This window comes from Drosophila kikkawai, chromosome 3R (assembly GCF_030179895.1).
Source record: "Drosophila kikkawai strain 14028-0561.14 chromosome 3R, DkikHiC1v2, whole genome shotgun sequence".
NCBI lineage: Eukaryota > Metazoa > Arthropoda > Insecta > Diptera > Drosophilidae > Drosophila > Drosophila kikkawai.
Genome location: NC_091731.1, coordinates 30,590,634 through 30,613,108, shown reverse-complemented (window position 1 = coordinate 30,613,108; position 22,475 = coordinate 30,590,634). Strand labels below are relative to the sequence as shown.

The 22,475-nt window shown below is 45.7% G+C and overlaps 10 protein-coding genes across 14 annotated transcripts in view; 5 read left to right on the top strand and 5 right to left on the bottom strand.

Annotated features, from left to right (window-relative positions):
• The window catches only part of T48 (FU domain-containing protein T48), a 31,681-nt gene extending 28,361 nt beyond the window's left edge, over window positions 1–3,320 (top strand). Inside the window, exon 3 of the mRNA XM_017171253.2 lies at window positions 1,786–3,320. Within this exon, the coding sequence (XP_017026742.1) occupies window positions 1,786–2,777 (992 nt within the window). The 3' untranslated portion in view covers window positions 2,778–3,320. The remainder of the gene's footprint in view (window positions 1–1,785) is intronic.
• Ets97D (DNA-binding protein Ets97D) lies at window positions 3,112–5,186 on the bottom strand. The gene is made up of 5 exons (XM_017171252.3): window positions 5,015–5,186; window positions 4,813–4,945; window positions 4,681–4,750; window positions 3,927–4,620; window positions 3,112–3,868 (listed from the first exon to the last, which is right to left on the bottom strand). Exons 1-5 carry the CDS (start codon window positions 5,076–5,078, stop codon window positions 3,435–3,437), a joined length of 1,395 nt encoding a protein of 464 aa, XP_017026741.1. The 5' UTR covers window positions 5,079–5,186; the 3' UTR covers window positions 3,112–3,434.
• Window positions 5,187–5,286: 100 nt separating this feature from the next.
• Window positions 5,287–6,888, top strand: Pnn (desmosome associated protein-like protein pinnin). Its single transcript, XM_070287308.1, has 3 exons — window positions 5,287–5,551; window positions 5,612–6,418; window positions 6,806–6,888. Exons 1-2 carry the CDS (start codon window positions 5,400–5,402, stop codon window positions 6,414–6,416), a joined length of 957 nt encoding a protein of 318 aa, XP_070143409.1. The 5' UTR covers window positions 5,287–5,399; the 3' UTR covers window positions 6,417–6,418; window positions 6,806–6,888.
• A 360-nt stretch (window positions 6,889–7,248) lies between these two features.
• PIG-H (Phosphatidylinositol glycan anchor biosynthesis class H) lies at window positions 7,249–8,159 on the top strand. The gene is made up of 3 exons (XM_017171225.3): window positions 7,249–7,800; window positions 7,880–7,957; window positions 8,018–8,159. The coding sequence occupies exons 1-3, from the start codon at window positions 7,339–7,341 to the stop codon at window positions 8,144–8,146; spliced, it is 669 nt and encodes a 222-aa protein (XP_017026714.1). The 5' UTR covers window positions 7,249–7,338; the 3' UTR covers window positions 8,147–8,159.
• Window positions 7,833–8,701, bottom strand: Kmn2 (kinetochore Mis12-Ndc80 network component 2). Its single transcript, XM_017171227.2, has 4 exons — window positions 8,564–8,701; window positions 8,382–8,509; window positions 8,225–8,320; window positions 7,833–8,166 (listed from the first exon to the last, which is right to left on the bottom strand). The coding sequence occupies exons 1-4, from the start codon at window positions 8,568–8,570 to the stop codon at window positions 8,110–8,112; spliced, it is 288 nt and encodes a 95-aa protein (XP_017026716.1). The 5' UTR covers window positions 8,571–8,701; the 3' UTR covers window positions 7,833–8,109.
• A 56-nt stretch (window positions 8,702–8,757) lies between these two features.
• On the top strand, window positions 8,758–13,020 carry LOC108077748 (transmembrane protein 245). 5 transcript variants are annotated; one of them, XM_017171218.3, is made up of 9 exons: window positions 8,758–9,058; window positions 9,177–9,726; window positions 9,781–10,383; window positions 10,443–10,983; window positions 11,231–11,409; window positions 11,489–11,898; window positions 11,965–12,117; window positions 12,309–12,338; window positions 12,835–13,020. In XM_017171218.3, exons 2-9 carry the CDS (start codon window positions 9,202–9,204, stop codon window positions 12,995–12,997), a joined length of 2,604 nt encoding a protein of 867 aa, XP_017026707.1. In that variant the 5' UTR covers window positions 8,758–9,058; window positions 9,177–9,201; the 3' UTR covers window positions 12,998–13,020. The 5 variants fall into 5 exon arrangements, 3 of the variants coding, with proteins under 3 accessions (XP_017026707.1, XP_017026706.1, XP_017026705.1); XM_017171217.3 differs by having other exon boundaries at window positions 11,219–11,409; XM_017171216.3 differs by having other exon boundaries at window positions 11,207–11,409.
• On the bottom strand, window positions 13,002–15,196 carry LOC108077750 (1,5-anhydro-D-fructose reductase). Its single transcript, XM_017171223.3, has 4 exons — window positions 15,019–15,196; window positions 14,411–14,591; window positions 13,277–13,964; window positions 13,002–13,218 (listed from the first exon to the last, which is right to left on the bottom strand). The coding sequence occupies exons 1-4, from the start codon at window positions 15,088–15,090 to the stop codon at window positions 13,170–13,172; spliced, it is 990 nt and encodes a 329-aa protein (XP_017026712.1). The 5' UTR covers window positions 15,091–15,196; the 3' UTR covers window positions 13,002–13,169.
• Window positions 15,197–15,357: 161 nt separating this feature from the next.
• On the bottom strand, window positions 15,358–16,239 carry LOC108077753 (acylphosphatase-2). Its single transcript, XM_017171226.3, has 4 exons — window positions 15,952–16,239; window positions 15,880–15,896; window positions 15,703–15,812; window positions 15,358–15,637 (listed from the first exon to the last, which is right to left on the bottom strand). Exons 1-4 carry the CDS (start codon window positions 16,154–16,156, stop codon window positions 15,520–15,522), a joined length of 450 nt encoding a protein of 149 aa, XP_017026715.1. The 5' UTR covers window positions 16,157–16,239; the 3' UTR covers window positions 15,358–15,519.
• Window positions 16,240–16,320: 81 nt separating this feature from the next.
• On the top strand, window positions 16,321–18,008 carry LOC108077833 (ubiquitin-like protein 7). The gene is made up of 3 exons (XM_017171359.3): window positions 16,321–16,564; window positions 16,645–17,061; window positions 17,123–18,008. Exons 1-3 carry the CDS (start codon window positions 16,423–16,425, stop codon window positions 17,821–17,823), a joined length of 1,260 nt encoding a protein of 419 aa, XP_017026848.1. The 5' UTR covers window positions 16,321–16,422; the 3' UTR covers window positions 17,824–18,008.
• LOC108077832 (ubiquitin-associated protein 1) lies at window positions 17,865–20,036 on the bottom strand. Its single transcript, XM_017171358.3, has 3 exons — window positions 19,013–20,036; window positions 18,271–18,726; window positions 17,865–18,206 (listed from the first exon to the last, which is right to left on the bottom strand). Exons 1-3 carry the CDS (start codon window positions 19,919–19,921, stop codon window positions 18,081–18,083), a joined length of 1,491 nt encoding a protein of 496 aa, XP_017026847.1. The 5' UTR covers window positions 19,922–20,036; the 3' UTR covers window positions 17,865–18,080.
• Between the last annotated feature and the right edge of the window lie 2,439 nt (window positions 20,037–22,475).

The window sequence follows — 22,475 nt, the reverse complement described above, 5'->3', positions numbered from 1 at the left end:
TTAATAATCATTGGGCAGCAGCAGGTGAAGAGAAATTTGAAGATTTTCTTGGGCGTGACACCGCTCCAAGATGAGGTTTCCAGAATCGATAATGGGCTGGCCATAAAATATCAAACTTGAATACGATTACACGCCCCAAATCAGATTATTCAATCATGGAATAATTTGAGTGAATTAAGTCTACTGGCTCTAATCCGATCCGATCTGGCTGCGATTAAGATAACCAAGGAGCAGAAGAGAACCAAAGTTATCCCACAAATTGGCCCATCTTCCTCTGAGATGAGATCTTCCATGCATTTATTCCACTCGAGTTCATAGCAATGGACAAATTGTTTTGCCATATATGTATCATTGAGCTCCGGCTCTGCCCCCCCCTGCCTTGGCCAATCGACATCATTATTTATATCGCCAGTCCGCAGTCTGCAATTCCGGGCCATTTACATGATCACCTGAAGAAGAAGAAGAGGAGCCAACCAGCCAGCCGACATTGACAGGCGGAATAAAGGCAATCTTCCATTTAATAACCAATTATCATTGATCAACTGCACGCCCAGCCCCCAGAGAGATCGGTCGCGATCGGGAGGCGGAGGAATACCGAAAGACAGACACAGAAACGGAGACACTGGCCACTGAGCAATATCAATTACGAATTACATCTGATTATCCGCCTGCCTGGGAACTGGCCAGGGCCATGGCCAAGGTGATCGTGGCGGCTCCAGCTCGAGTCCCGATTCCGAATCCCGCCTGGGGGCTGTGTGTGTCTGATTAGCGCATAAACAAGTTAATGCCATTGATGATGACGACGATGCTGAGCCACCTGAACAGACGCCAAGTGCATGGCAATGGGCAGTGTACGTGGTGCAATGTTATTGTGTCTCTCTGCCCAGCTCTTTGGACCTCCAAAACCGCGGCCCAAGATAAATGGGCCAGGCAGAACCAGCTGCCAGGAGAGGCAGAGAAGTCAGAGATAAGGCGGTACCAGCCAACTTCTGGCCTGTTTGGGAGTCTCAGTGCGTTGTCGTCGTCTTCGTCGTCTGTTGACAACTGGCGGCGGCTTCCCGAGCTTTTGATCTTGACGACGCTTTAGCCTCCAGATAAGTGTGTCTGCCTGTTCCCAGTTCCTAGAATATGTATCTCTTTGTCCGTTTACTGTTTGCCCAGCCAACACTCTCGGAGGCGGACAGGGGGCGGCGATATGCTAATGTTGTTTGGTTTTTGCGTTTAGGGTTTGGGCAGCCAAAAGTCAAACATTGTTTGTTGACGTCACCTTGAAATCGTAGGGAAACAAGTGAGACAAAAGCTCAAGACTTACAGCGAAGAATAAATAGAGATGTCAGAGAGATATGTCATGGGTTCAGCGTTTGACATCATAGTTAGGGTTCAATTGCCCTGGCTACTGGGTGGAGTGGTTGTCTAATTTGCATACATAGAAATTATAGTGAAAAGAAAAAAGGGAATATATTATCAACTTTAAAATGTATTTATAAAAGAAATTAGTTAAGGTTTTCCTATAACTTGGCTTCTCTGGAATTTAAAAATAATTTTACAAAAGACTTCTAAATTCCAAGTGTAGTTTTTAGTCCCTCCTCCCCTTTGGCTTGGGGATGCTGTAACTCATTGACATTAACTTGGACAATTGCCTGTGGGAGTGCTGTGCTCGTGCTGTGCTCCCATGCAAATGAGGGGACAATTATGCTGATCAGCGCTAATTGAGGCTCTCCCTCAAAGAGTGACCCACAGAGTGACTAACCCAATTCCGTTTCCCATCTTCTTGTTTATCCACAGGCTGCCCGGCAACGACGAGCTCCCACTGCCAGCGCTGCAATAAGGCGGGCTGCATCAAGTGCCCCATGTACCTGGTAACGGACACCAGGCAATGCGTGGATCAGTGCCCTGCCGACTACCTGGAACAATGGTCAGCGCACACTGAGTTCATGGGACGAGTGTGCGTGCCCACGGGCTACTCTGGTCCGCTGATGGCCGCTCTGGCGGGGCTGTTGGGCGGCTTCCTGGTCTGCCTATCCCTCCTGGCTGTGGCCGTGATGCTGGTGAAAAGGAAGCGTCGACGAAAGTCCGTAAAGCAGAAGCTGATCAACGAAAACACCATGGACCGGGCGGACTTTATGAGGCAGCTGAACGAAATGCGACCGAATGCCGAGTACTTCCTGGCCATGCTGAACGACACCCGCCGGCAAATCCGAAAGCTCTATCTGTCCGGCGAGGTGGCGGCTGCCAACTCCTACCGGCCCATTGTCCGGGACCTGGCCAAGCTGCTCATCCTGCTGAACAGGCCGATTGAGCTGATTCCAGCGCCTCCGCCGGACTGGTCCCGGCTGTATGCCTGGTCTGAGCAAGCTCTGGAGCGGTACAAGCCCCAGGTGGGCCAGCTGATTGACTTCTTCCAGGCCTCTCACGGCGGCGGTAGTGGTCATCACGAGGTGCTTTATGCGGCTCCGGCGAAGAAGAAGCAACTACAGCAGGCCAGCATCTTCCGGCAACAGGTGACGCCGACAGCGACGCCTCAGGGAGTGGGCGAGCTGATGGCCGGGGACAGGAACAGCAGCGCCTCGGCGCAGCAGAAGCTGCACCTCTTCGGATCGCTGATCAGCCTGCACGAGTTCGAGGAGCCGAGGGCCTCGGATCCCTTTGGGAGCAGCTTCAACACGCTGAAGAGCGGGAATCTCATCAGTGATCTCAACGCCAGCTCGCTCTGGCTGGAGGACGAGTTCTACAAGCTGGGCTTTCGACCGCAGGACGAGATCACCACGGAGCTGTAACCGCCGCATCACAAACTCAGACTCAAACTCAAACTCAAAACTTAATGTAATGAAGTATTATCCCGGCTGACGGGGCTAGCGATAGGATCTAGCGCCAGTTCAGTCGGGGGAGGAGCATTTGCGTGCACATTCCGCCAGGCCATCATCATCATCATCATCATCAGCGAGATCGACTCCATTTAGCTGGAGCCGCTAAATGCCCACGCTTAGAGTTAGTTAGATCAGTTAAGCAAGCCAGCTAGTCACGTAAAATCACAACAAACAAAACCATCATCAACACACAACGATGCCGTGCAGGAACAGCCGAAAAAATAAGAAAAAAAGCAAATGGAAATCGCGTGGAAATGAATTTAGTTTTATGGATTTTACAAAAATCGCAACAATCATGTAACGAACAATATTCAATATACAAACTATATAGATACTATTCAGATTAAGAGTAAAGTGTTTATACTTATAGCCATAGCTTAGGTAGACAGAGATTATGGAGCTTAACGAATACGAATTGAATAATAAAATCGTGTGCCTTAAGAGTGTAAAATACGTAACAAGTTGTATAATTTTGCAGGCGCCGCCTTCCGACCAGGTCAGTCGGCGCTAAGGCTCCTCGTACTTCCAGAGTATATCGGGTTCCACCTTGACCACGATCGCGCCATGTCATGTATCCTCCTTAATGGCTTCTATGGCGGCCAGATGCTCGGGCGACTTTTTTCGCTCGTTCACCAGCCGGGACAACTCCCGGGCATCGTAGCCAGTCAGGAGGCGCAGGTCGCAGTCGAATTTGTAGGCAAACCGCTTGCCGGACACCTTGGAGATCATATCCCCATCGTAGTAGTATCGAAGCGCCCTCGACAGCTTCTCGTAGTTCATGGCGGGTTTGTTCTTCTTCTCACCCCACAGACGGGCCACGCGATCCGGGTCGCTCAGCTTAAACTCTCCATCGGTGCCCACCCACTCGATGATGTCCGTGTGCTCGGAGTCGGTGAGGATCTCGAGCAGGAACTGCCACAGCTGCACTTGGCCATTGTTGCCGGAACCTATGGTGGTGTAGTTGGTGGGACTTTGTGGCGCGGGAGAACAACTTTCAGCGGCTGCAAATGGAAAAATGTTATATATACAAGCTTTTTGGTGGGTTTTCGATGAACTCACAATCGGCACTCTTTACACTCTGGTAGGATTTCCTCATGATTCGCTGTTCCAGGGATACAGACCCCCCTGTGGCCGACATAATCCTGGGCTGCTTGGGTTTCCTCAGCTCCTCCGCCTGCTTGTGCACGACGGACACAAAGTTGCACTCCTTGAGCAGCTGCAGGTGCGTCCAGAAGACGTTGCCGGGATCGCGGGGCAGCTTACGAGAGAACTGCTGGTGCGTCATACTGCACAGCTCCTGGCCGTTGATCTGCCAGTCGCTCATGTTGATGTCCTTCAGTTCAAACTGCTTGACGGCCCACTCCAGCCAGTGGGTCACATGGGACTGCGTCCACTCGCTAGCTGCCTCGGGTATCTTCAGACGCGCCTGCTCCCGCTTAAACTTGCTGTCTAGCACCCAATTCAGGACTGGTTTCACTTCCTTGCCGGCCTCCACGCCCTCGTCTTCAGACTCCTCCTTGATCTTTCGTTTCGTGGGCGTTTTGCTGGAGCTTTCACTGGTACTGCTGGCGGTTTCGGGCGGGGTGAGCTGGCCCGTCCCTTCCTCCGAGGCCAGGGCAGCCAGTGCATCTTCCGTGGGTTTCAGAACATCGGCGATGTTGATGCGCTTGCCTATGGTTTGTATTTGCACATTAATCTGTACCAGGCCCTCGCCCTTGACGCACTGATCCACCAGGTTCTTGTGCGCTTCCAGCTGAAAGGGTAAGAGGTTTATATAAGTTAAAAAGACTCCATAGGAGCTCGGTTCACTCACCTCCTGCGCATCCTGCAGCCAAAATGTGTAGTAATTGAGGCTCACGTCGATCTTCTGCTCAACAAGTTTCCTGCGGGTAGAAAGAAGAAGAGATGTGAGATAAACCCCTGCTGGTGTCTAGGAACTGCTAACCTCAGCGTGCTGAGCGGCTCCCGGATATCCATGTGCACTATAATGATGTCATCCGGCTCCGCCTCTGCCTCCACATCGTTACTGTCCTCGTAGATGGTCGTCTCCTGGAAGATTTCGCTGGCAATCACCTCCTCTGAAAATAACAAGCCACACAGTTACAACAGGTGCGTCCCCAATTGGGAATCCCAAGGATCCGGCTTACCCAGAGCCCCGCCCACGCTGAGGCGGCGGATCAGCTCATCCGACAGATCGTTGCTGCTGTCCATTGATTTGTTTCTAACCGCCAAGATTTATTTATTTATTTATTTATTTGTTGAAAAATATTTATCTCGTGGCAGTGTGCCCGCCGGCTATTGTAAAAATCCAAGACAGACGCGAAGATTTCCGCTTCCTTGACTCTGGGCACACTAAAACGCTGAAAGTCGGCCGTACTGCGGGCTGTCCACTTTTGCGTCTATCGCTCCATTTTTATCGAACCCACTCTCATTTGTCAACTGCCATCTCGAACAAACTTTTTTTTAATTCTTTTATGAAAATCGGTGTGCAAATTGAGATTTAAATAGAAGCCGAACCGATACGTGGGAATAATGGTTAATGACTCGGGTCTTTCGACTGTTGATGACTTGGAGAAAAAGCTGAACACGGCCAAGCAGTCCCTGGTTACCCTCAATGAGAATATCCGCCGCATATCTGGCCGCGTCCATGTTCACACGAAGGATGCCCCCCATGCCCAGCAAAGGTAATGCTCCCAATTGGAGATTGCTCATCCAATTAATGGTATTTCTGCTGCCTTTTTTAGGACGGATAAGTTCAAATACAACCAGGATGGGAAGAAGAACAACAGTGACAGCAACGGCGGCGACAACAGGCAGTTCATGCGGAACGGTCCCGGGAACGGCCCCTTCAACAACAAGCGCCGCATCTACGACTCCAAGTCTGCGACTCCCCGGTTTCCCATCGAGGAGAACGACGGTCGTCCGCCAAGGATAAACTCTCGGGTCATTCGGGAACTTCCATCCAAAAAGGAGGTAGTCGAGGCGCAGGGAACAGATTCCGAGTCGCGGGCACGAAATCGCCGCATGTTCGGGTCGCTGCTGGGCACATTGCAGAAGTTCTGCCAGGAGGAGTCGCGTCTGAAGAGCAAGGAGGACAAGAAGGCCGAGATAGAGAAGAAAGTGGAGAAGCAGGAACTGCAGGAAAGAGCGCAGCTCAGGAAGGAGCGCGAGTCGCTGTTCTTGAATAGAAAACAGAAGCAATTCGAGATCCGGAGATTGGAATACAAAATGGCCCGGCTGAAGGACTTCAAGAGCTGGGAAGCAACCATGATATATTCCAAAAATAATATAAGAACCATAACTAAGCCCCATCTCTTCTATCGGCCAAAAGCGCACTCTGCGATAACGGAGAAATTGATGAGTAAAAGCAAAAGTGATGCCGACATCTTCATAGAGTGCCGGCGCGAAGAACTGGAGGCCGAGCTCAGGAACTTGGAAAGCATGAGCTTTATGAAGATGGAAAGCGGGGATAGCAGCATGATGGACCACAGCTTCTACGATGAACCCGACGATGATGATGAGCTGTTGGGAAGTGGGCCCAATCGATAAGTGTAAGTAAGCCTAAGTCAACCTAAACGAGGTCAAAAGAACGACTTGGTGTGGTCACAAGTGGAGTTAAGTGGTGCCTTTGATTAATTTCACGACCCATCACGTTTCAGCAATTAGTTTGGTTTTCAAAAAGTTTCTCCCAAATTTAGATAATTGTAAGAAACGCTTGGATTTATAGTAAACACTTCAATTAGCCGAGTATCATTCGTATTAATGGGTGAATCTTTTTACATGGGATTTGCCCTATAGAATCTTTCATAACAAACAGATTACAGACACTTCTAGTTAACACTTTTATATGTTAATTTAATGTAATCATTCATCTTGTTTAAATTAAAGTCAACATAATCGCTTATGTTTCAATATCCCATATTATGTTTTCATTACAGCTTTATTGTGTGAAGTTCGTAAAAAAACAATGATGCTATTATAGGAATAAAAGATTTAAACAAATTGGAATTCATAAAATAAACCCTTCGAAAATGTTGTTTTACTCGGATGAAGCCAGTGTTAATACTAATTTAAAGGTTTCTGAAAATTTCTTTGTACGATGAATTCAAAGATAATTAAATCTTGAAAATGATCTTGGTTTTTCAGATGTTTTAAAGTTATAAATAATATATAATTTATGAATTGGTAAGTTCACTTAACAATATCGAACATTTTTGTATTTTAACAACTGGCCACAAAAAGTCTTAATTTTTACCTCTGGAAAAATATATATTTATATTTAAAATTTTTAAATATATTTAATTCTATTTAAGAAAACCGTGTGACCGTTCTATAGAAAACCCATAACCCTTCTTTTTTCGTTGGTATTTTCTCTAAAGAAACGAGCAAAAGTCGTTTGTTATGGTTCTTCTTCTTCCCGAAAACCAAATAATAATAAAAGCGAATTTTAGACTTTAATGCCTATTATAACATGGCCCATAAGGAGATGACGATCCACAGATACTACAGCCGGAAAGCCAAATATGCCGGTTACGCGGAGGCGGATCTGGAGCTGTGCATTAGGCACTGCGGCGGGGACGTGGTGCGCATTGAATTGGTGAACCGGCTGCATGGCACCGAGCTTCGGAGGCAGTTACGCAGGTTACTGCTTCTAGTGTTCCTGGCCACCGCCTACTTTGTGGGAGTTTGCGGTCTTTGGAGCCGGAACATTGGTCTCTGGCAGCCCCGCATTATTTATCCCCTTGTTACCTGGGCTTTGGTAGCAATTCTAATGCTCCGCTCCACTCTAAACCTGGTGCACATTGAGCGGCTCTTTTACAGCTGGGACATGGCGTTGCAAACGGAGACGGTGCGATCATTCGGGAGGCAATCGGTGCTCTGCGTCCAGCGGGGGCAGATCCATGACATAGTGCTGAACGAAGTAATAGAAGATGTGAGTAACAAGTTGAGTTTCTATTTATAAACTCATTCTATTAATAGTTTTTTATATTTAATTTTCCTTTCCTTTACAGTTGGATGTGAAGTACATGTTAATTTTACGGACTAAAGGAAGTCTGTTCAAGAAGAGTCCTGTAATACCATTATTCAACGTAAGTTCCTTCGTCTCTTACACATGTATTTCTTAACCAATAATTATATTCATCTTCCAGAGCCAATCCCCCTCGTTCGAGTGCCTCCAGCACATCCATAGGGTGCTACATGGTTACTGGCTGAATAGTACCAAGGATCGATCGGAACAGTCCTACAACCAGGACAAGTTAGCCGTGGTGGCCTCGTAGACTTCTTCCAATTTGCTGAGCTTTTGATGAAAGTATTAATCCATTTTAAGCGATTATTTCTTAATAAACCAAACTAACCTGAAACATGGGTGTGTAATCTTCCGGCTTAACGGAGAGTGGCGGTATCTTGGGAACGTGTAGCTCTGTATCTAAAATGTTGAATTCGCTATTTACCTGCAAAAGAATTTTTAGTTGGCTTTACATTTAATTTATAATGTATGCCTGATAAACCTACCAAGTTGTTTAGCTCTGTTGTGTAGTGTTTTTTAACGATTTTGCGATAGAGGTCCATGTAGGTATCCTTGTGGCTGTTGTAAGATTGCAGGATGTCGCGCAGCTCAAGCACTTGCTGTACGGTTAAATCTAAAACACACTTGATTTAATAAATAAAATAATTATTCAATTTATGCCGCTTACCTGGCATGGCGTCGTTTTTTGTTTTGAAGTAGTGTTGAACAACGCTTGCACTTAAAGTATACAGTGGAAACCCGTTTTCATCGACTGCGTTCAAAAAGGAACAAATATTTTAAAGTTGAATACTTTTACAAACCGAACCTTCAAAAAGAAAAGTGTCGATATTGACAATAGATTATACAAATATTCAACAATTCAAACGCCAAGGAAACACCCGAAATATCTCTTTTAGTGGGTGCGTACTGTTTATCGACTCTTTGCCAGTGTTGCACAATACCCGCATTGGCCTGACGTAATTAGCGAGTAACGGCGTATATTTTGTTTATGTGTGCCCGTGCCCGCCCCTCCGCCCCCTCGTCGAAAGGAATCTGCTGCGTCTCCGATGACCACTTCTAGCTCCGGAAACTGACAGCTCCGCCGCCTGCCCGATACCCTCCTCCCGCCCCGATGTGAATCATCTGTTGCTGATCTCACAAATCGCGGCCGAAATCAACAAAAGTGAGTTTTCTCTCTCACCGGAGCAGTTTCGTCATATGGGCGTGCCCCCACATGGACATGGAGCTGCTCTGCTGGTTGCCATATAAGCACTAATCCAGTTGTTCGCTTCCGCCGGCAGTTCCTCGTGTTTCTGGGCCCCCAAAATGAACCGCTCAGAACCGATTCCCATTCGGCGAGATCGCTCCTTCGACAGCGTTCTCAACCGTCTGCTACGTATGCGTTCCCAGAACCATGAAAGCTTCCGTGCTGCCATGTACAACTTTCTGATCGCCGCCGGCGTGGGAGCCTTTGTAGCCGTCTGCTTCATTCTGGGACCCTTTGTGCGCCCGCTTCTCTGGGCCTTCCTCATGGGCGCGGTCCTCTTCCCATTCAAGCGGCGGCTGGCGGAGAGCGTGAATAACTGGTTCCAGCGCCTGGAGGAGCGTGACTGTAACGTGTTGGTCTCTATTTGCCTTTCGCCATTGGAGGCCACGGAGCACTGCGGTCGGCTGCTGATCGGATGGCTTTGCGAGCACTGGCAGTTGCTCCTGGCCGGATGCGGAGTGGCCGGGTGCATTAAGCTGCTGGTGCTATACGCTCCAAAGGGTTTCCTGCTGGCCCTGTGGCACTGGATAACCTTCTCGCACGGGCTGTTTGTTCAAATAATTGGATACCTCAACGTCTATGTGGTATGTGTTCTACGACGTTGATTTCCTTGTAAATTAATCATCAATATCCCACAGCTAATCGCCCTGGTGCTGGTCTATCTAACGTGCGTTCATTTCTTTTGGAAGCCGGAGAACAGTGCTCACTTTGTCATTGCTGGACAGTCAATGTGGATTGCGATTGCTGGCTATCTGAGCAGCTTTTTGGGTGCCCTCCAGGTGCCCGTTTTCCTCCTAGTCATGGCGTATGTCACTGCATCTACGGCATACCATCTTCAAACAAGGGAAGAGTCTGGATCCTACCTAGATCGCCTGCAAAAATTGTTCGACAAAAACGATTTCGAACGTTCCTTGAGTAACTTTAGCATTTGTGGGAAGCTAGGTAGCGAGCCCCCACTTAGTCCACAGTCGGAGGTGGAGGACATTTCGCTTAGTGACACCGTCGACTCTACGGATACGTTTGATGCGAAGAACGGAGCCGAGATTGAGGGCCACCAGAGTGATACATTCTTTAAACTTTTGTTTTACGCCTGCCTGGGCACGTTCCTGTATCGCAACGTTTGGATGTTCATCCTGGCAGCCATTCCCATTCTGCTTCACCTGATTTACACGGTGGGCGTTTATACGGGGATCACCCAGTTTGCCTGCAGCAAGATCAACGAAGTATACCAGGCGCTGCGGGTGAGTAGATTTTACTATTAAAAGTTCATAATGGATTTTAACATCGATTTTTGTGACAGTCGTGGGCTATCGAACATCATTCCGCCGTGCTGCCGCTGTGCCTTCCTGGTGTCCTGGAGCTGAACTACAAGATCAATACGATCGTGCGAGATTCACTGAAGTCCTCTGTGGAGTCGGTCACTTCTATTCTCATGATCATTCTCATGCTGCTCATCATAGTGTTCCTAAGCGTATTCTTCTGCGTGAACATCTACTCGGAGACGATCGAGGTGGCCTATTTGGGCAAGGATCTAATTAACAAGACGATCACAGATCGGCCTGAGCTAATTGATATCTTGCCCGCCAACATGCAGGCGTCCATTGATGATGCGCTAGATAATGCGCACCATTATGGTCGCCGTAAGATCGAGACATATATTGACGACTGGCTGGCGGACGCGGACAAGGTGCACGCCACTAAGCTGAAGGAGCAGATCCTCGATGTCTGGGATAGGCTCATTCAGTACTGGATTGATTTCAGCAAGGCGGATACCTCTTACGGTCCACGGGTTCCAACGGACGCCCTGAAGAGCACCTTTGGCGAGATCGTCGACAATCCAGGTATGTTGATTTAACTTAATTTTCTGTGGCTTCTTTTTATCTTTTTCATTTGTCCCGTATTTATTATTAACCTTTTGAGTTGTTCCTTTGGGGGGCTTGCAAGGGGTGTTGGGCCGTTATTGAGCTATTGCTCGCTTCATCCATCCCTTAACCTTCGTTTGCGTCAACGATCTAACTCATTCTGTGTTGCATCTGCTAACCAATGGCCGTTTATTTAACCAAGGACATTTTAAAGAGCTAGTTTTAGTGGCGAAACAGGGCATCATCGGCTGGGCGCAGAGCAACACGCAGACGATACTGGAGGTTGCCGAATCCTTGTGGCATATAATACGCACCAATCTGTCGATGATTATGGGCGTGACTGGCGAAATTCTGTCTCTGGTGCTTTCCGGCGGACAGGCGTGCATTGAGTTTATTTTAGATATGGTAATAATAATACTATTCCTCCTTTATTATTAGGGTTTCTTTAGTTATTTAGTAAATCCTTTTTTTATCCTCTTCTTAGATTGTCTTCTTTACGGCCCTTTTCTATCTGCTTTCGAGCAGCCAGGAGAAGTATGCTCCGCTGCAGATTACCAAGTACTTGGGGTACTCCAGTTCGGGCATCAAGATCGCCGATGCCCTTGAGAACTCCATTACGGTGGTCCTAGTCTCAATGTTCAAGTGTTCGACGTTTACCGGCCTGTTCACTTGGCTGGTGCACACGGTTTTTGGAGCACGGATAGTTTTCCTGCCGTCCGCTTTGGCTGCCATGCTGGCAGCGGCTCCCTTCTTGGGAAGCTATTGGTGCGCCGTTCCTGCTTTCCTAGAGCTCTGGCTAGCCCAGGATCGCTTCTATGCCGGACTGATACTATTCCTGCTGCAGTTCTTTGTGCCGTCATCTTTTGAGACGGCCATATATGCGGACCTCAAGGGGTGAGTGTTTAACATAAAGAAAAGAATCAATTATTTTATGAATTTATTTTTACATTATTTTATTAGTGGTGGCCATCCCTACTTGAATGGCCTGGCCATCGCCGGCGGTATGTACTGGATCGGCTGGCAGGGTGCCATTTTCGGACCACTGATGCTTTGCTTTTTCATTGGCCTCTTTGAGGTGGCCACTTTGGCGATGCGCAGCCATCAAGAAACCAGGTAACTTTTAGGCTTAAGAACGTTATTTCCAAAAAGTTTGTTTGATTTGCATGCCAAGTATGAATTCTATCCGTCTTGTGCGGCTCGAGGATTGAAGTGAGTGTTTATCCGATTTGTTTAGCTTCCTTCAAGTTGATTTCCTACAATTTCTTGTTCCCAAATTAATAAGGATGCCTTTGCCTGCATTTCAGGAACAGCACAGATGAGGAAACGCGGACCACGTGAGTTTGGCATGGAACAGCAACTACGAATTTCATTTTTAATACTCGACGAAACTAACAAAAGCTGTGCGACAATCAAATTAAGATTGGCCCCAATAATTGTACTATAGTTCTAGGATGGCGAATGATTTGGCTATCCCGTTGATCGTTTCGCAGTTACTAATGTTTATCGGCTTTTTAATTCGTATCTTTATTATTTTTGAACTAAATTTACTAAGTATTCAGGATTCCGTCTCGTTAATATCTCAGTTATCGACCTTAAATATACATATGTATATATTTAATACAATGTGTACCTCGAATTGTTGGTAGTTGCAAAAAAACACTTTGAAGCTGTAAAGTACCGACTTTCTCGCTCGCTACTAATTGCTTAATGTAAACTTTGTGATTTGTTTAAGCTTAGATTACCAGAAATGTGTTGCAAATATAAATCTTAATACTAACTGTAAACGGTGCTGTCTTGAAAGATTTTCTTAATATGCTAGTTTTCTTCCAGCTTACCCGTCAACGAATCACGAATTAACGACATCCCAGATGCAAAGGAAAAACCAGTAAAAACGAACGACGAAAAGTCAATGACCGGGGGAAAACCTGTTGAGCTGAAAATTGTAACAAAAACCAAAACCTTTCACCTGTTGAATGCCAAAGAAAACCAATAAATAATTGAATTTTTATACCTTTATAGAGTGGCAAAAGAGCATAAGAAATGCAGTGTATTTGTAGTGCAAAATAACAATATAATTTAAGTATATTAAATACTTATTCGAACAAATGTTCTTCCATATTCTGGTTGTAAAAATGAGTATAAGCACGAAATATTCGAATGTCTGTTTAGTTGGTATATTGGTTCTTAAAGGTGAACTCCGGATGCCTCTCCACGCTGCAAGAAAAATAACAATTTAAAATAAAGAATTTAAATTATCAACAACTTTTCTCACCCGTGGAAGAAGGCAAAGTCACAGACGCGTATATTCTTATCCAGGCTGGACAACTTGGCCACCTCCTCTGCGGTCAGTTCGAAATCAAAGACATCCAGATTCTGCTTGAGGCGAGCGGGGTTCGTGCTTTTGGGAATGGCCGACACACCGGTGTCGATGATCCAGCGGATTAGCACCTGGGCTGGTGTCTTCTTATGAGCGGCGGCTATTTCCTTGACCTCCGGTATGTCCATCAGGTCGGGAATATCCCTGACAATACCGGCACCGGCATTGAACTTGGCAATACCCTTGGAGCCCAGCGGGGAGTAGGCGGTGACTGTCACATTCTCGGACTTGCAGAAGTCCACCAGATCACGTTGCTGCAGATAGACATGGTGCTCGATCTGGTTGTTGGCCGGCCTAATCTTGCAGTTCTTCAGCAGACGGGCCACCTGATCCTTACTAAAGTTCGATACGCCAATGGACTTGGTCAGACCCTTTTCCACCAGTGATTCCATTACTGCCCAGATGGCGGCATGGTTGGTGGTCACATCTACCTCCATCAGGCCATCCTTGTCCAGCTTGAAGCTGCCATCCTCATTAATGTTGATGGTAAAGGGGGTATGGATCAAGTAAAGATCCACATAGTCCAGCTGCAGATCAGCCAAGGACTTCCTGATGGTGGGCTCCACCTCATGAGGGCGATTGGCTACAGAGAAAAGTTTAAGATATGTTAGTAATCAAAATTCTTTTGTGATTTTTATTATAACACTCAGCTTATAATTAGTAAGTGAGATTTATTTTCTTTTATTGCCCACAATAACACTTTAAACCCCATTGTGGCCAATAAATCCATAAAGATTATATTTTTACAATCAGAATCTGATTTATTCCCATCCATCTTGGCAACATATTAATAAGAAGTGCGTGTGAAAATATGTAATTAGTCTTAGTTGAAGAAAAGAATTCAGAAATATAATATGCTTTAATCTTATCTTATCAAAATGTTCTAAAATGTTGTGAATATTGTGAAATCTGTTTAAAATATTTATACATGTTTTTTCTCTACAGAAATTTAAAATCTTTTAAACTCCAATTTTTTTAGATATAAATACATATTTTATTTTTTATTTATAGATTATATATATTACTCACAAACTGGTGGCACCTTGGTCACAATAAACAATTCCTCGCGCTTCACCTTTCCGGCATCCAGCCATCGCTTGAGGACTCGTCCAATGGCTTGCTCATTGCCATAAACTGGAGCCGTGTCTATATGGCGATATCCCGCCTCCAGGGCGGCGTCGATGGCGGTTTCAATTTCCTCATCGGATGCCTGAAGTGATGTTATGAAATAATGTGGCTTTAGTGGTTTCCAATATCTATGAATAATCTAAAGATTCAAGTGTCTACACTGCTGGGAGAGGCAGGTCCCCCAACCTGCAGATTGAACACCTGCAGCTTCTAGGTTCTCCTCAGAGAAAGTCTAACCCACTAACCCAGCCATGTAACATAGGAATAAATGAAGGTTTATTGTTTATTTTTGAAAACCGGTCTTTGGTCAGGAGAACAACCAACCAGATTCTGTTGACTGCAACGGAATCTCCAATATTCTTGAATGACGTGTCAGATTTGTTTTGAGGTCGTTCATTAGTTATAATAATAATAGTACAGGTACCATTATAATTTAAATATTCGTGCTTACACGATGTATAGTTATATGTTCGATAAGTATGTGGCACCAAATAGATATATTAAATTACCTGCCATGTGCCAATGCCAATCACGGGCATCTTCTCGCCATTGTTGAAAGTTAAGAACTTGTTGCCAGCCATTTTAATTCACGTTTTTTTTTTTTATAAATAGACACAAAAACAGATAAAACACAGAAGCTTAAACAGAACCTGTTGCTTCTACTATTGGAGTGGGAATAAAATAATCTCCACCCAATTCACATTACCGGCCCCCTGGAGCATTCAAACATACGGTCATATTATTCGATATATTATCAGTTTATTCATTTTATTCAAAAACTCTGTGCCTTTAGCGATTAAAAGATTTATGATTATTATTGTACAAAAAAAGAAATTAAAATTATTAATAAATTATTTTAATAACTATTGTATTTTTACCAGGATAGCGCTAGTCTTCTTCCTTAATATCCATTCCAGAATACAACGATGCCGTTATTTAGTTCAAGCATTACATATTTTATCACAATATAAGGACAAATTTATAGTTCAAAGGTGTTAAAAATAAAAGGACTACTCCACCACAATTGTAAAGTTTTCATAGGTAAATTGCGGCCGTTCAGTGGTTTCGCCAAAGACCACTTTGTCGATTCTGCTGGTTGGGCTTCCGGTGTATTTTAACCAAAGGCGCCTGTAGCGAAAATATAATAATAATTTTTAAAGTCAGCTGGGTATCATACTATGGAAGCAACTAACATTTCCTCGAAGGAACTATTATGCCCCTCAATTTCACCCTTTACCGTGCTCGTCTTTGTGTTTGAGCACCAGCCGCGAACACCAAGCTTCTGGGCCCTTCTCAAGGTGTACTTTTATATAGAAGGAAGTAGGAATTGCCATTAAACATTACCGTTAAAGATATATTTACATACTTACCATGCGAAAAGAAACGCCTGAAAGGGATACAAGTTACTAGGGATATAATATTATTATTATTATTGTTATTACCTTGCACTATCCCAAAAACTTCAAACAGGCAGCTGAACACCGGTTCATCGCTGGCTAACCCCAAGTTCACAGTCATCCTTGAATTTCGGTCTGCCTCATCGGGATCCTCATCCTGCTCCTCATTTTCAATAGCGTTTGATGTTGACGCTGGGGTTACTCTCAACTTTTTTTGTTTGTTTGTCTGAGTTCCACGTTCAGAAGACATGATAAACTACAAGTATATTAATATTTTTTGCTCATCGAATTTTGTAGAACGGCCAACTGTCTAATTTTTTAAAAATTTCTCCTGAAAAGATTTTCAAATATTTCTGTCGGGTTTTCCAGCCCTGGAGACGATTTTCCTATCGATAAGTATTTTAGTATTGTATATTTCACCTGACGAGACCTGGCCACACTGAAACAAAAACAATAACTGGAGACTGGCCGCGGGTTTGTGGAAAACAAAACAAAGGATAAATATTTGATCGCACCATGCATACCGTGTACGCACTGCTCAAGAACAAGCTGAGCGATGTGCATCCGCTGCACAACATCGATCTGGACAGGGATGTCGCCTACTTGAAGGCTTTGGTGACCAAGGAGCTGCAATTGCAGTTTGACGCCAATGAACTGGGTGAGTGAACCAACGAAAGCGGCCAATTCAGCGGCGCCCATTGTTCCCATTGTGCTAAGTCATCTGCTGCGCACTTGCAGAGATCATCCATCACGGGAGAGTGCTGGAGGATGCGGACACCCTCAGCCGTTCGCTACAGCCCAATGCCGTGATTCATTGCTTTCGGAAGACCAAACGATATACGCCATATGTGCCACCAGTGGGCTCCGAGATCAACACAAAGCACATCCAGGAGCTGTTCTCGCTGACGTCGCACCTCCAGATTAGCGTCACTTCGCGTTTTAACATCCTGCAGAAGATACTGGCGGAGTATCCGGAATTCAGGCGCAATCTGGGCGCCCAGGCCTTGATCCGGGATTCGGTGCTGTTCAATATGCTGCACGAGCCCGAGGTGGTCCAAAATCTGGTCCGCGACTATCCGCTCATCTGCGAGGCTGCTCCATATATAGTGGACACCATTCGCAAGGAATTGGCCAGGAACAGCTCAGCCACACAGTGTAAGTACGCCACAATTGACCCTGGATGAAATCCTTGAAATAATCTCTTTCCGAAATCCAGTCCAGGAACAAGCTGCCTCAGAATCAACCACTTCATCGGAGGAGGAGAACTCGCTCGGTGCCGGAAGCAGTAGCAGCGGCGGGAGTGGCGGCACCGCTGTGGCAGCAGCTGCGGCTGCCAACCGACGCGATGAGATGGCAAACATTCGACAGATTAGCCGCCAGCAGCTGGCGAATGCCTTGGCCAATGTGACCTCGTTTAATTCTCTTTCGAACATAGCCCAACGAAATGCAGATGAGGCACTACATGGCGATGAGAGACCGAGGACCAGTACCTCGGCTCCACTGGTGGGAACCGGGTCTGGTCCAGGAACCGGAGCCGCAAGCAGCAGCGGAGCCAGCGGCACTAGTTCCATCTCTTCGGAGCTGTTTCGCAATGAGCTGGCCCGAGCGTTTCAATCTCTATCGCAACAGCAACCAGCGGTGGAAAGTATGGAGGTAGAGTCCGGAGGAGGAGCAGCCGCCGCTGCCGCCGGCGCAGCAGCAACACCTTCCGAAGATGTGGATGACGATGATGATGGTGATGGGGGTGACGACAGCGATGTGTTGCCGCGCTGCTATCGCCGTCATCGCTTTACCGAACAACTGCGCACCATGGCCGCCATGGGCTTCATCAATCACACCCAGAACGTCAACTATCTGACCTTGGCAGATGGCAACGTGGAGCACGCCATTAACTTGCTGATGCTGGGCATGAACTAAAGAGGGTATCGGGACTAGCTAACCACCTGAACTGTGCTTACTACACTGACTTATATATTTATTCTGCTGCTGCTGCTGCGTTTGAGGGTTCTGAAGCATTCAACTCCCAACAAAAGCAAGGAATATCTCACGAGAACTTATAATAATGATTAAAAATACATTTAGAGGAGCCACCATCAAGAGAAGCAGCTGGGTGTTGCGGGAGTACTGCTGGGGGGTAAAAGATGGCCATATCAAAAGGTTGCCTTGGAATTGAACTAGTTAATTAAATAGTCTAGCGCCTTGTCCTTATTATTGTCGAACTTGAGCAGCGCCGCCGAGATTTTCGATTCGTCAAAGCCCAGGTCCATGAGCTCTCCCAGCGGTATCAGGTGTTCGATGATCTGTCGGCGGTATAATTTCCCAATTTAAATTCTGTTAAATTCCCAACAAATGAAAAAAACTCACCTTCTTATCATCGATGCCACACAGGCCAACCACCTTGGCCACCCGCTCCAGGGGGAAGCCCATGGTGCTGATGCGATGCGCCAGCTTTTGCGCCGGTCCAGCCAGCTCCCTGAATGAGTTTCTGTCTGTGGATACCATCTCTGTCTTTGGGTGCTGTTGTTCCTGTTGCTGCTGCTGCTCCTCCCCATTGTGGCTGTGCAGGCGGGTGCGGCGTTTCTCTGCCTGTTGCAGTTCTGTCTTAAGCTCGCGCAGAATGTCCGGCACACTCCTCGACTTGGTGGCTACCTCGTCCTCCGCTTGGCTGACTGCCAGAATGGAGTAAGGCGCTGGAGGTGACATCAAGTGATTGGGTGGTGGTGTGCCAAATCCATTGACATAGTAGTTGTTCTGGTAAAGTTGAGGCTGCTGCGTAGAGTAGAAGGTTGGGCCACTATTATAGCCATGCATGTGGTAAGCCTGCAATTAAAAATAGTTATTTATTTTATATTTACTTTCTAGAAGTCTCTTCAACCTTTTTAAAATAAATAAAAACTCTACTCTCTGCCATTTTATTTTCTTGTTTATTATAATATATTTAACGTAAATTAATGCGACGCAACAAATACAGAAATATATTAGCTAGATATCGTTTGTTTTCGCAAGACAAACAATAACAGTTTTTCTTTTTAAATAGAAAGTAAACAGCTGGCAAGGCCAGTTTCATGTTAAATGTAGGGATCAACGCCCCTCAGTAATGGCCCACCTGGAAGTGCTCCGGCTGCTGCTGCTGTGGGGAAGCGCTGTACATGGACGTGGGGTATTGAGGCGGCGTGGGTGGAATGTTTTTGGGCTCGCTCCTGCCCTCATCGTCATCACAGTGAACATGGAAATTGACGCTGTCCAGCGTCGCTTTGGTCTCCGCCAGCGTCGTCATCGTCAGTTCCACAGGAGCTGGCATCTCCTGTTTGGGCGGCTCCGACTCCTTCTGCGCCTGCTGCTGCCGCAGTTCTCGTTGGTTCTCCTCCAGCTGGGTCTGGTGCAGCACCTGGGCGAGTATATCCAGATCATTGATAGTCTTCAGCTCGATGTTGTCGAAGGGCGTAGAGTTCATGTTGTACTCGAAGTCCGCATAGTTGAGGGAGCTGTTCCGCTTGTGCAGCGTCTGGGGACTGGCCACCGGGGTCGTGCTTAAGATGGTGGGCTGCAAGATGTTGTGGAAGTTGTTGCACACGCTTATTGACTTTGGTTCGTGCGAGTCGCGTGACTCAGTGAGCTGAGGTTGCTGCTTCTCCAACTCCTCCTCCTCCGTCTTCCCCACCCGCTCTGCCTCCGTCTCCGTCTCCTCCCCGTCCGATGACAAATCGTCAGTACTTGGGTAATCGACGGCTCCGAGCATCTCCTTCTGCTTGGCCTCCAGCGCCCGTTGGCGTTGCTCCTTGCGTCGCTCCTGGCGCCTGGTGCGCTCCTCGCGCTGCTGCTTACGCAGCTGGCGCCAGCGTTGCGCCTGAGTCACAACTGCTCGCTCCAGCTGGCCATCGTACTGGTAGTCAGGGTGATCCGTGTAGAAATCCTCCCGAAACTGTGCCAGGCGGTTCAGGGTCGCCTGGGGCAGCTGGTAGACGGCTGGTGGGGGTTTATAGCGCTCCACTATCTTGACCGGGACATCGTCCATGTTACGCTAGCGCATTCACCGCGAATTTTGTTAATTAAGTTGCCCAACTCTGCTACTACGCGTTTTTCTCTCTGTTCTCTTTTGTTGTTGCCCCCGAGCAGCAGCGATAGGCGATAGACCGTTATCGATTCCGTGAAGGTGTTCAGGTTTGGCATGGAATACTCACAGAAGGTTTTGTGATGTTCATAAATATATTTACATGCTATATTTATAATTCAGTATTCCAGTTATCAAGCTTATTATACCCTTGCAGGGTATTATATTTTAAGTCAGAAGTTTGCAACGCAGTGAAGGAGACGTTTCCGACTCTATAAGGTATATATATTCTTGATCAGCATCAACAACCGAGTCGATCTAGCCATGTCCGTCTGTCCGTCCGTCTGTCCGTTTCTACGCAAACTAGTCCCTCAGTTTTAAAGCTATCTGAATGAAACTTTGCATATAGTCTTCTATATATTCTCACTGCTATATATGTCGGAACGGGCCGGATCGGACGATTATATCATATAGCTGCCATACAAATGTTCGATATATTTTTAGAAAAAAAATTATAACTTTGCTGTTTTGATGATGCAGATGAGCATCACTGATGCAGATGAGCATCAATGATGCAGATGGGCATCACTGATGCAGATGAGCATCACTGATGCAAGTGAGCAAAACTTTTCATTCAAATTGGCCGCTTTCCAAACTGGGGTAACAGGCGAACAGAAATCAGCAGCAAGCAACTGAAAACTGGTATAAACTGTTCTAAAAACTTTTGGGCAAAAATAATAATTGGTATAAACTGTTATATTTCATTGTATGCATTTATACCTATTTGTTGCCGACAACAACAGCTTTATGGCAACAACAACCTTTTTACAACAACATCCCTACAGCAGCCCATCCAAATTTCCGAACATTTCCATGCAAATTGCCCGTTTCCCAAATTGGGGAAACAGGCGAACAGAAATCAGCAGCAAGCAGCTGAAAACTGGTATAAACTGTTATAAAAAGTCCAAGTTTCGAACCATGGATCTTGGAGTAAGCGAAGACTCAAACCAGATGTGACCATATTGTAAATTTTTTGGCTAAAATGTTGCCTTAATGCACCTGGGCACACTGAAACTGACTTTGCATCAGTGATGCTCATCTGCATCAGTGATGCTCATCTAGCTATTTTGCAATATTGGGAGGCAATATATCAGGCTTAATAGCAGTGATGCTCATCTAGCTATATTTCTTTATTGGGACAAAATAGATAGATGAGCATCACTGATGCAAAGTCTTATTTAATAGCCTCCCAATATTGCAATATAGCCAGATGAGCATCACTGCCATTAAGCCCGATTTTATAGCCTCCCACTATTGCAATATAGCTAGATGAGCATCACTGATGGAGATGAGCATCACTGATGCAAAGTCAGTTTCAGTGTGCCCAGGTGCATTAAGGCAACATTTTAGCCAAAAAATTTACAATATGGTCACATCTGGTTTGAGTCTTCGCTTACTCCAAGATCCATGGTTCGAAACTTGGACTTTTTATAACAGTTTATACCAGTTTTCAGCTGCTTGCTGCTGATTTCTGTTCGCCTGTTACCCCAATTTGGGAAACGGGCAATTTGCATGGAAATGTTCGGAAATTTGGATGGGCTGCTGTAGGGATGTTGTTGTAAAAAGGTTGTTGTTGCCATAAGCTGTTGTTGTCGGCAACAAATAGGTATAAATGCATACAATGAAATATAACAGTTTATACCAATTATTATTTTTGCCCAAAAGTTTTTATAACAGTTTATACCAGTTTTCAGTTGCTTGCTGCTGGTTTCTGTTTGCCTGTTACCCCAGTTTGGAAAGCGGCCAAATTTTAGAAATTTTGCTCACTTGCATCAGTGATGCTCATGTGCATCAGTGATGCTCATTTGGCTATATTTTGCAATATTGGGGGGCAATAAAATCGGGCTATATGGCAGTGATGCTCATCTAGCTATTTTGCCATATTGGGAGGCTATAAAATCAGGCTTAACGGCAGTGATGCGCATTTAGCTATTTTGTATTATTGGGAGAAAATGGCATTTCACTAACTGCCAGTAATGCTCATCTAGCTATTTTGCATTAAAATTCCATCCCACTTACTACCAGTGATGCTCATTTCATTGTTCTTATATAGGAAAAATAAAATAAAACAAAATAATATAAAATAATGTATTTATTTATCCCTGATTTCTGATCCCTATTCCTCCATTCCCATCCCTTATCCACCATCTTTTTGCGTGTGTCGTTGGTCCTTTCCCTTGGTTCTTGTCCAGGGTGGGTGTCAGGTCTACTGATACTGATGACTAGGAGCGATGGCGATGGCAATGACGATGGAAAGTCTGTAATTGAACAGAGAAAAATAGCAAATTAAAAACTAAAAAAGGCATAAATCTGTTAAAAATGCCTTAATTTGCATTCGGAAAGCGGCGTTATGTTAGTTTTTATAAGGTTAACAAATCTGCATACTTAGTTAGAAATTGAAAATTTTATGAAATTTTGAGAATTTTAATGATGTAACCCCTTATAAAATTTTGAAAAA

What these genes read in the sequence shown, in the direction of transcription:
- LOC108077832 (XM_017171358.3), bottom strand. Translation starts at nt 19,921, where the DNA reads ATGGACGATGTCCCGGTCAAGATAGTGGAGCGCTATAAACCCCCACCA. An exon ending in AGCAGCCGGAGCACTTCCAG is followed by an intron (nt 18,727 to 19,012) that starts GTGGGCCATTAC and finishes TTTTAATTGCAG; the next exon opens with GCTTACCACATGCATGGCTA. An exon ending in GTGGCATCGATGATAAGAAG is followed by an intron (nt 18,207 to 18,270) that starts GTGAGTTTTTTT and finishes TACCGCCGACAG; the next exon opens with ATCATCGAACACCTGATACC.
- Pnn (XM_070287308.1), top strand. Translation starts at nt 5,400, where the DNA reads ATGGTTAATGACTCGGGTCTTTCGACTGTTGATGACTTGGAGAAAAAG. An exon ending in GCCCCCCATGCCCAGCAAAG is followed by an intron (nt 5,552 to 5,611) that starts GTAATGCTCCCA and finishes TGCCTTTTTTAG; the next exon opens with GACGGATAAGTTCAAATACA.
- LOC108077748 (XM_017171216.3), top strand. Translation starts at nt 9,202, where the DNA reads ATGAACCGCTCAGAACCGATTCCCATTCGGCGAGATCGCTCCTTCGAC. An exon ending in CGAGATCGTCGACAATCCAG is followed by an intron (nt 10,984 to 11,206) that starts GTATGTTGATTT and finishes TATTTAACCAAG; the next exon opens with GACATTTTAAAGAGCTAGTT. An exon ending in ATATATGCGGACCTCAAGGG is followed by an intron (nt 11,899 to 11,964) that starts GTGAGTGTTTAA and finishes TTATTTTATTAG; the next exon opens with TGGTGGCCATCCCTACTTGA.
- Ets97D (XM_017171252.3), bottom strand. Translation starts at nt 5,078, where the DNA reads ATGGACAGCAGCAACGATCTGTCGGATGAGCTGATCCGCCGCCTCAGC. An exon ending in CAGCGTGGGCGGGGCTCTGG is followed by an intron (nt 4,946 to 5,014) that starts GTAAGCCGGATC and finishes TGTTATTTTCAG; the next exon opens with AGGAGGTGATTGCCAGCGAA. An exon ending in GGCTGCAGGATGCGCAGGAG is followed by an intron (nt 4,621 to 4,680) that starts GTGAGTGAACCG and finishes TTACCCTTTCAG; the next exon opens with CTGGAAGCGCACAAGAACCT.
- LOC108077753 (XM_017171226.3), bottom strand. Translation starts at nt 16,156, where the DNA reads ATGTCTTCTGAACGTGGAACTCAGACAAACAAACAAAAAAAGTTGAGA. An exon ending in AATAGTTCCTTCGAGGAAAT is followed by an intron (nt 15,638 to 15,702) that starts GTTAGTTGCTTC and finishes TTTTCGCTACAG; the next exon opens with GCGCCTTTGGTTAAAATACA.
- LOC108077750 (XM_017171223.3), bottom strand. Translation starts at nt 15,090, where the DNA reads ATGGCTGGCAACAAGTTCTTAACTTTCAACAATGGCGAGAAGATGCCC. An exon ending in TTGGCATTGGCACATGGCAG is followed by an intron (nt 14,592 to 15,018) that starts GTAATTTAATAT and finishes ACATCACTTCAG; the next exon opens with GCATCCGATGAGGAAATTGA. An exon ending in GACCAAGGTGCCACCAGTTT is followed by an intron (nt 13,965 to 14,410) that starts GTGAGTAATATA and finishes TTTTCTCTGTAG; the next exon opens with CCAATCGCCCTCATGAGGTG.
- Kmn2 (XM_017171227.2), bottom strand. An exon ending in CAACAGAGCTAAACAACTTG is followed by an intron (nt 8,321 to 8,381) that starts GTAGGTTTATCA and finishes ATTCTTTTGCAG; the next exon opens with GTAAATAGCGAATTCAACAT. An exon ending in ATTACACACCCATGTTTCAG is followed by an intron (nt 8,167 to 8,224) that starts GTTAGTTTGGTT and finishes TTTCATCAAAAG; the next exon opens with CTCAGCAAATTGGAAGAAGT.
- LOC108077833 (XM_017171359.3), top strand. Translation starts at nt 16,423, where the DNA reads ATGCATACCGTGTACGCACTGCTCAAGAACAAGCTGAGCGATGTGCAT. An exon ending in GTTTGACGCCAATGAACTGG is followed by an intron (nt 16,565 to 16,644) that starts GTGAGTGAACCA and finishes GCGCACTTGCAG; the next exon opens with AGATCATCCATCACGGGAGA. An exon ending in GAACAGCTCAGCCACACAGT is followed by an intron (nt 17,062 to 17,122) that starts GTAAGTACGCCA and finishes TCCGAAATCCAG; the next exon opens with TCCAGGAACAAGCTGCCTCA.
- PIG-H (XM_017171225.3), top strand. Translation starts at nt 7,339, where the DNA reads ATGGCCCATAAGGAGATGACGATCCACAGATACTACAGCCGGAAAGCC. An exon ending in TGAACGAAGTAATAGAAGAT is followed by an intron (nt 7,801 to 7,879) that starts GTGAGTAACAAG and finishes TTTCCTTTACAG; the next exon opens with TTGGATGTGAAGTACATGTT. An exon ending in CTGTAATACCATTATTCAAC is followed by an intron (nt 7,958 to 8,017) that starts GTAAGTTCCTTC and finishes TTCATCTTCCAG; the next exon opens with AGCCAATCCCCCTCGTTCGA.